The sequence below is a fragment of the Zea mays genome, chromosome 2, assembly GCF_902167145.1.
Source record: "Zea mays cultivar B73 chromosome 2, Zm-B73-REFERENCE-NAM-5.0, whole genome shotgun sequence".
NCBI lineage: Eukaryota > Viridiplantae > Streptophyta > Magnoliopsida > Poales > Poaceae > Zea > Zea mays.
The window spans coordinates 26,193,563-26,203,166 of NC_050097.1; the positions used below are offsets into that span (position 1 = coordinate 26,193,563).

Genomic DNA, 9,604 nt, shown 5'->3' on the forward strand with positions numbered 1-9,604 from the left:
TGTGCCTGTGCTGCGCATTGTTGAAGGATCTGGGAGGCCCGGACCGCCTCTTCACTCTTCTCCCGCCGGCCAGTAAACTTAAAACTACTGGTAGCGTGTGTCAAGTTGCTGTAGTTTCCAAATTTAATTTGTCCTGGCACCTCCTCCTCCTTCCTCTCATGCCGTCCCCTTCCTTTCCCTCTCTGTCTTTGCTCGCCTCGCCTATGGCCTATATATACGCCGCGCCGCTGGCCACCAAGCTCCATCCCCCATCCCCCTGCATAGTGCATACCCTTCTCGCCATCCATTATATTATACACACACCCGTACGTCCCGCCGCCGGCGCCGCTGTTGCTGCTGCCACAGCAACATGGGCGGCGATTTGGCGAAGCCGGTGGCGGCGATGGTGGTTGTGCAGGTGATGTCCGCCGGCGTGAACATATTCTACAAGCTGGCGGTGTTGGACGGCATGGACATGAGGGTGCTGGTGGCCTACCGCTACCTCTTCGCCTCCGCCTTCCTGGCGCCCCTCGCCTACTTCATCGAGAGGTACGCAGGCGCTGCAGCTCCGGCCTCCGGCGGCTGCATGGACGATGGTCGTCCCATCCAATTCCAATCCATGCATGGCTGCCTCTAGCTTGCAATTCATCGTCGTCGCCGGCGCCCGGCCGTCCATGCATCCATCCATCCATCCCGGGTTGCTTGTGTCGACCTTTCTATTTAAAGGAGGCAAAGGGCAAAAGCGAAATGGAAGACGGCGATGGAAACTTGGTAGCAGTAGTGCCAGCCGCCGCCGTCCGATCGATTCATTAAATTTTCGTGTTTTTTTTTCTCTCCGGCCACTTTCCTCGCTCGCTTCTGGTATAAATATATCCCAGAACAGAATGCATTAGCTGCTTCTGCTGCGGTGCTGCCTCGCTGGTCGTAGCACTAGACTAGAAGATGATGCTTATTATTAGCTAAGCTAGCTACTCTTGTCGATTTTTCTGATGGTTTCTCTTTCAGGAAGAGACGGACCAAGTTGACGTGGAGAGTGTTGGTGATATCTTTCCTGTGTGGCCTAACCGGGTGAGTTACTGAGTGCATGGAATATATAGCTCATGAATTAATCAGCTGCTACCGTTAGTTAGCTGACGACGATTGCATCACTCATACATATGCATGCATGAGTAGTAATCACTCAGAATGCATGCGCTGTCAAGGTATGTGTACGGATACGGGATACGTACACTAGCTAGCTAGCTAGCTAATTCTCTCATCAATTGTATAGTACATATGCATGCATTTCATCTTTTCTTCCTTTTTTTCATTTCTGCACGATGAATAATAGCACTATAGCTTACCATACACTGCTAGTGCGGTAGTTACAGTTAGTTTGGCAACAGAAACAAGAAGAAGAAGAAGAGAAAAAGAAAAGCTTTTGCACGTGAGATGCTAGCTAGGCCGGCCGACCTCCTCCACGCATCCGATCCGAGCAATTCGGCAGCTGCCAGCCCACTCAAACGTAGATAGATAGAACGAACCAATGCAAATAAAATCACGAGGTGCTTGCCGGACGGAGCAGAGCAAAAGAACGCCTTTTTGCTTGGGTTGCGTTGCTAATAACGCACGATCGCATGACAGACAGACAGACAGACAGAGTAGAGTATAGTAGTTGCACATCTCTAGACGCCGCCGGCCTGCCTTCCATGCTAGCTTTTTAGTACAGGGATACGTGGTCGCCTTGCATACCTGCCAGCGATCGACCTGAGCGTGTCGTGTCGTGTCGCTAGCTACCAACACAACACCGCACGTATGCATCGACAACACAGCAGATCCTATGCTATAACACTGCATGCAATAATAAACTGCATCCATCGATCGATCGATCGAATACGTATCGATAGATAGATCCTGATCGATGGATACGATCCACGCACAGGGGCTCTCTGGCGCAGAACCTGTACATCTCGGGCATGAAGCTGACCTCGGCCACCTTCGCCTCCGCCACCACCAACCTCATCCCGGGGGTCACCTTCGTGCTGGCGCTCATCTTCCGCTACGAGCGCCTGGCCGTCCGCGCCTCCTCCGGCCAGGCCAAGGTGGCCGGCACCCTGCTGGGCGTCGCCGGCGCCATGCTGCTCACCTTCTACAAGGGCGCCGACATCACCCCTTGGCACACCCACGTCAACCTCGTCGCCTCCTCCTCCGCGCACCACGCAGCGGACGAAGCCGCCGACGCCAACCGCGTCATGGGCTCGCTGCTCTGCATCGCCAGCTGCGTCTTCTACGCGCTCTGGCTCATCCTGCAGGCCAACCTCAGCAGGGACTACCCGTTCCACTACTCCAGCACGGCGCTCATGTGCGTCATGAGCACGCTCCAGTCCGTCGCCTTGGCGCTCTGGGCCGACCGCGACCCCGCCCGCTGGCGCCTCGGCCTCGACGTCCGCCTGCTCGCCTCCGCCTACTCGGGCGTCCTCGCCTCGGGGGTCATGCTCGTCGTGCTGTCCTGGTGCGTCAGGAAGCGGGGACCGCTCTTCGCCTCCGTCTTCAACCCGCTCATGCTGCTGCTCGTGGCCATCCTCAGCTCCCTGCTGCTGGGAGAGAGGCTCTACCTCGGAAGCGCGCTCGGCGCCGTGCTCATCGTCGGCGGACTATACGCCGTGCTCTGGGGGAAGGGGCGCGAGGTCACTACCAAGGTCAGCGAGCTGCCCCTGCCCATCGTCACTACCGATGACGACGACGGCAACGTCGACGTGGTTGTTGCCGTGCAGCAAGCCCAGGCGTCCGATCGCGATTCCAAGGAGCAGCAGCAGCGGTCGACGAGGACGGGATGAGTGGAGTTATTATTATTAACAAACAGGGGATCGTCCATGCTCATCAACCAACTGTCCAACTCAACCTGCAGCTCATCATTGTGGATGTAGAATTAATTCATCGCATTGCTGATTGGCTACCCAATCTCAATTTGGAAGCATCAATTTCCAGAACGAACAACACTTAAACAGTCATCGTCAGCAGAGCACTTCCTTTCACACCAGAAGCCAACATACATGGGCGAGCCAGAAATAACTTTTTTGGGCCCGTTACCTTAGCAGGCCGAATGTGTCCCTGCTATTGTTGTTGGGCCGTCCTTACTAAATTGTACTTACCCGGTAATCAATAGAAATTTTTTATTTATAGACTTATTATGAAAAACGAATTAGAAAAATGGTTCTCTGAGGCGGCCAAAGATCATTTTCCTAGGCGAGCAACTCACCGGCCTCCAACCCATTGCCTACATTAATCCTGGTTTCCACCGTCGTTAACTAAGATTTACACAGGCGAGTAGGCGACACAAATGTCTGCCTCCAAAAACAAACTCAGGAAACCATCGAGCTCATCGAGCCCATGGAGCTCGTTAAGACCATTCTTATTGGGAGTTTTATAAATGTTAAATAGGCTGTCATGTCATCGTTTTTGATGATGTGGCAGTATATTAATGATGAAAGAGATGAAATGGATTTTATGGGATGAAACCATGTGTACACTGTTTTAAGATGTTTGTGTCTTGTATGTAACCTAGAAAACAACAAAGATGAAAGTATGCATTGAGTGAGACTAATTTATTATAGTTTTAAACCTCCTTAGATGATGTGTCACTCTAGTTAATCGTGTCCATGAAATTTCCACTGATAATGGCTTAAGGAGCTCATCACCACCAAATCACAATCGAGCTGACTATATGTCTATTTGTTTCGGCTTTTCTCGACTATCTTTTCTAAAAATAGAGAATCTAATTGTAAAGAAAATCTGAGTATCTTGTAAATTACGTGCGGAGTAAGATAAATGAGTTCATAGAGTTTAGGATCTAGAAAGTGAAATATTCCTATTTCGTGACGACAACTCGGCAATTCTGTGTTCACGTTGATTTTGCGCGATTTTCAACAAAGAGGTTCTCACAAAAACAAGCTGAAAACTAGACGTTTGACATCGCAGCAGCTTCTGATGGTCAGAAGCTACAAATAATTCGAAACAAACACCCCTGTATCAATATATACCAACTTCAACTTTTATCTCTTCTTTAAACATGAGTTTCATATGTTGCGTGTTACTCATAGTAGAACTATTCGTCTAACAATCAAATAAGCCATGAGAAAATACTCAAGCCTGACATCACGACATCACACACTCCAACGTTTCGGGATATTATTATCTCGTTAGCTGAAATAGGACGAGCGAGAGAACGAGCTATAAAAAAAGACAGATCTTCTTTTCAATTTATATTTTTATGAGCTTTTGGCTAAAAATAGAGTCAACATCTACAATTTAATATCTAGCATGTGGATCATATGCTCACTTTAATTTTAAATTTATTTTTGTTGGAGGGCCCACTTAATTTTATTTTGTGTGTGTGGAGGGTCGATCATACTGGCTTGTCATTGAATCCTAAGATCTCGTACAACTGTTGTATTGTATCATTAAATATGATTGACGTACTGCCGCAACACACGAGCTTTGTACTAGCCTATTATAATTTTGCAGTGCATAACCTTTATTGCCGGCCTACAGTCATATATATGAGCTTTTCTTTTACGGTCTTTTGTAAAAATTAAATCGAACATTTTATTACGAGAAAAAATGAGCACTTCGAAAAAAACAAATAAAAATATTTAGCTCCTAAAGAAAATAAAACATTACAACACTTAAAGAAAATTACACAATACACAGATCTAATTGAAATAAAAATTGCATGATGCATAAAAATAAAACTAACATTTTTTAAAGAAATAAAATCTATATAAATCATAATAAAATCTAATTGTTGTAGTGTAGATCCCAAACACGCTCCGTTAAATCATTTTGGACCTGATCATGCAATGGGCTTGCATGGTCGCTAAAGCTGACTCCAAATCTCGTTGGTTCTATCGGGGTTGCATGTGCTACTGCAACAGAGGACTCGACTATCTTGTAGTCATCTACGTTGTATGATCCTTCATATTCATTCTCAATGATCATATTGTGTAGAATGATACATACACACATGATCACGCTAAGTACTTACTGGGAGAAAGAACGAGATGGGTTGGAAGAATATAAAACCGGGCCTTGAGCACACTGAATTCCTTCTCCTTGTCCTTCCGCTCCCTCCTGGCACGCAACGAACACCCACTGTTTTAGAGTCTGTGGAAGTGGTATGATCTTCATGAATACCCACCACCGAGGATATATGCCATCGACGAGGTAGTATCCTAGTTGTACTCATGGTCATTCACTGTAAAGTTCACGTTTGGTGCTTCCCCCCTAAGCACGTTGGCGAACAACAGTGATTGATTGAGTATGTTGACATCATTGTTTGATCCTGGCACCCCAAAAATTATGCTAGATCCACAAGTCATATTATGCAACAACCGTGAGCATGATAGTTGAGGATCTAATGTCCTCTCTTGTAAACTATTCTCTCCATCCAATAGGACAACTCATCCACTTCCAACGCCTACAATCTATACTCCCTATCATACCAAAAAATCCCCTTTCCTCCCCCTTAGCTAATAGATGTCTAAGGTCATCAACAATGGGGCAACACATGTACTCCAGTCCAAAACATTCGACAACACCTCTACAGAAATGTTCAAGACACTCTAAGATAGAGCGTTTACCCATTTGGATGTACTCGTCCATGGAGTTAGCAACGCTATAATACACAAGCATATATGGCAGTTGTGCACTTCTGGTGGAGGGGGGAGAATCCATTGTGATTGACTATTGTCGGGGACCATAATTAGGGGTACCCTCAAGGCTCCTAATTCTCAGCTGGTAACCCCCATCAGCATAAAGCTGCAAAGGCCTGATGGGTGCGATTAAGTCAGGGATCAGTCCATTCGAGCGACTCGATCACGCCTCGCCCGAGCCTAGCCTCGGACAAGGGCAACCGACCCTGGAGGATTTCCGTCTCGCCCGAGGCCCCCCTCCAACGGCGAACATATTTCCGGCTCGCCCGAGGCCCTGCCTTCGCTAAGAAGCAACCCTGACCGAATCGCCGCACCAACCGACCAAATCGAGCATTTAATGCAAAGGTGGCCTGACACCTTTATCCTGACGCGTGCCCCCCAGCCGACAGAGCCGAAGTGACCGCCGTCACTTCGCCGCTCCACTGACCGATCTGGCAGGAGGACAGCGCCGCCTGCGCCACTCCGACTGCGGTGCCACTTGACAGAGTGAGACTGACAGGCAGTCAGGCCCTGCCGAAGGCATCATAGGAAGCTCCGCTCCGCCCGACCCAGGGCTCGGACTCGGGCTAAGTCTCGGAAGACGGCGAACTCCGCTCCGCCCGACCCAGGGCTCGGACTCGGGCTAAGTCCCGGAAGACGGCGAACTCCGCTCCGCTCGACCCTGGGCTCGGACTCGGGCTAAGTCCCGGAAGACGGCGAACTCCGCTCCGCCCGACCCAGGGCTCGGACTCGGGCTAAGTCCCGGAAGACGGCGAACTCCGCTCCGCCCGACCCAGGGCTCGGACACGGGCTAAGTCCCGGAAGACGGCGAACTCCGCTCCGCCCGACCCAGGGCTCGGACTCGGGCTAAGTCCCGGAAGACGGCGAACTCCGCTCCGCCCGACCCAGGGCTCGGACTCGGGCTAAGTCCCGGAAGACGGCGAACTCCGCTCCGCCCGACCCAGGGCTCGGGCTCGGGCTCAGCCCCGGAAGACGATGAACTCCGCTCCGCCCGACCCAGGGCTCGGACTTGGGCTCAGCCCTAGAAGACGACGAACTCCGCCTCGCCCGACCCAGGGGCTCGGACTCGACCTCGACCACGGAAGACAGACTCGACCTCGACCTCGGAGGAGTTTCCACATCGCCCAACCTAGGGCATAGACCAGCCACGTCAACTGGAGGCGCCATCATCACCCTACCCCGAGCTGACTCGGGTCGCAGGGAACGAGACTGGCGTTCCATCTGGCTAGCTCCGCCGGATAGGCAATGATGGCGCCCCGCGTACCCTGTGACGGCGGCGGCTCTCAGCCTCCTTACGGAAGCAAGAGGACGTCAGCAAGGACTCAACCGCTCCGACAGCTGTCCCTCCGCCAGGCTCCACCGCTCCTCCGACAGCCACGACATCACACCAGCTGGGTGCCAAAATCTCTCCGGCTGCCACAACGGCATGTACTTAGGGCGCTAGCTCTCCTCCGCTAGACACGTAGCACTCTGCTACACCCCCATTGTACACCTAGATCCTCTCCTTGCGCCTATAAAAGGAAGGACCAGGGCCCTCTTAGAGAGGGTTGGCCGCGCGGGGACGAGGACGAGACAGGCGCTCGCTTGGGGCCGCTCGCTCCCTCTCCCGCGTGGACGCTTGTAACCCCCTACTGCAAGTGCACCCGACCTGGGCGCGGGACGAACACGAAGGCCGCGGGATTCCCACCTCTCTCACGCCGGTCTCCGGCCGCCTCGCTCTCCCCCCTTCGCGCTCGCCCTCGCGCTCGACCCATCTGGGCTGGGGCACGCGGCGACATTCACTCGTCGGCCCAGGGACCCCTCGGTCTCGAAACGCCGACAGTTGGCGCGCCACGTAGGGGCCTGTTGCGTGTTGACGAACAGCTTCCCGTCAAGCTCCAGATGGGCAGTCTCCAGCAACCTCTCCAACCCGGGACGGTGCTCCGTTTCGGGAGTCTTGAGTTCATGTCCCTCGACGGCAGCTACGACGTGATACTCCTTCCACCGCCGCGCGACAACGACAATGGAGGCCGACAGCCCGCCCGCCGGCGGCGGAATCGACGACGTCTTCCCCGCGTGGTGGAAGAACAACCTTCGAGCTCATCCTGCCCTTTCCCCCGCCGACGGAGGGGGAGGCAGGGCAATCAAGGACGAGCAGGAGGCAGCGCCTCGTCGGCTGTCGAGTGAGTCGACAGTGCGGGCACCCCAACGGGGGGCGCACCGGGTATCGACTTCGCGCTTGAGACGAAGACGAGCGCCGACTCCCCGCGACACGCCAATCCCGAGCAAGCGGACGACGCCAGCACGCTCGCTGAAAGCTTGCTGGACGTCACCCTCGTACCTGAGACGACGGTGCAGTCAGTCCCCGACGTGACTTTATCGCCGCTCGTCGACCAAGAGGTACCGACCAATTCCCATCCCACGTCATTTGGATTCAGCCTCAACCCGCCTAGCGACCTCGCTTTGGCGGGCGCTCTCGTAGAGGCGAGTCCAAACCCTCTGGGGTTTCGCATGCGGTCGCCTTGGGACCGGCTGACGGACGTCTCGACCTACGGGCCCTCTGGGTCCGAGGAAGACAACGAGCCCAGCATCTGTTGGGATTTCTCTGGACTTGGCAACCGCAGCGCCATGCGGGACTTCATGACCGCATGTGACTACTGCCTCTCCGACTGTTCCGACGGTAGCCGCAGCCTTGGCGACGAGGACTGCGGCCCAAGCCGCGAATGTTTCCACGTCGATCTAGGGGGTCCCTCCGAAGGCAATCATCTCGGCATGCCAGAGGATGGTGATCTCCCTATGCCGGTGCCCCGCGTTGACATCCCACGGGAGCTAGCTGTGGTCCCCGTTCAGGCGGGGGGCCATGACCCACAGCTCGAGCAAATCCGCGGGGTGCAGGCCAGGCTCGACGAGGGAGCAGGGGCGCTTGAGCCGATCCGCCGGGGCGTCGGGCAGGCATGGGCGGGCCAACCCCCGGCCGAAGAAATACGTCATCTGCCCCAGGGTTTCCAGCACCGTGTCGCCGACGACGTCAGGGTCAGGCCACAACCCGCATCTAGTGGGGTCGGCCAGAACCTGGCTGCAGCAGCGATGCTTCTCTGCGCGATGCCGGAGCCATCAACCACCGAGGGCCGGCGAATCCAGGGGGAGCTCAAGAATCTCCTGGAAGGCGCCACGGTCCGACGGGCCGAGAGCTCTGCCTCCTGAAGGCAGGGGTACCCCTCGGAACCTCATGTCGCGCTTCCCGATTCATGCGGGAAGCCTCGGTCTACACCGGGCGCACGCGCAACACCGCGCCTGCGGCCCCGGGCCGCCTCGGCAACAAACACCATCGCCGCGACCGTCGGGCCCACCTCGACGAGAGGGTGCGCCAAGGCTACCACCCCAGGCGTGGGGGACGCTACGACAGCGGGGAGGATCGGAGTCCCTCGCCCGAACCACCCGGTCCGCAGGCCTTCAGCCGGGCCATCCGACGGGCACCGTTCCCGACCCGGTTCTGTAAGGCCCAAAATCTGTATAAAAAAATTTTATGAAATAAATACATGAAGAAATAAAATATTAAATTCAAATATCTCTAATTATCCTTGAGTGTTAACAATTGAGAACTGAATTTTGAAAACCAAGAAATATTTTAGAAAAGAAGTAATATAAAGTTTTCTATTCAACTAAAAGATTATGCATATTATCAAATAATGCATCATAAGCCATCATTTACATGAATACCTAAATATTGAAGTAATTTTTTTTTCTTCTTATCCCGCATTCAAAATATTATTCTTCTAAAAAGAAAGGAACAAATGAGTGCATCACATATTTCAAACGTGTATCAAACAAATAAATCAATTAAAATAAATATCTAATGCTTCATAATTGATTTTGAATATATGTTAAAAATTTGAACTCCTAAACTTTATCTTGGATTGGAAACTCAAATTTAGGATATACAAATCTAAATAAAA

General features: G+C 52.7%; 1 protein-coding gene across 1 annotated transcript; it reads left to right on the plus strand.

Moving 5' to 3' along the window:
• The first annotated feature begins 255 nt into the window (after positions 1-255).
• LOC100191847 (WAT1-related protein) lies at positions 256-3,141 on the plus strand. The gene is made up of 3 exons (NM_001137271.1): positions 256-528; positions 985-1,047; positions 1,901-3,141. The coding sequence occupies exons 1-3, from the start codon at positions 350-352 to the stop codon at positions 2,793-2,795; spliced, it is 1,137 nt and encodes a 378-aa protein (NP_001130743.1). The 5' UTR covers positions 256-349; the 3' UTR covers positions 2,796-3,141.
• Positions 3,142-9,604: the final 6,463 nt, after the last annotated feature.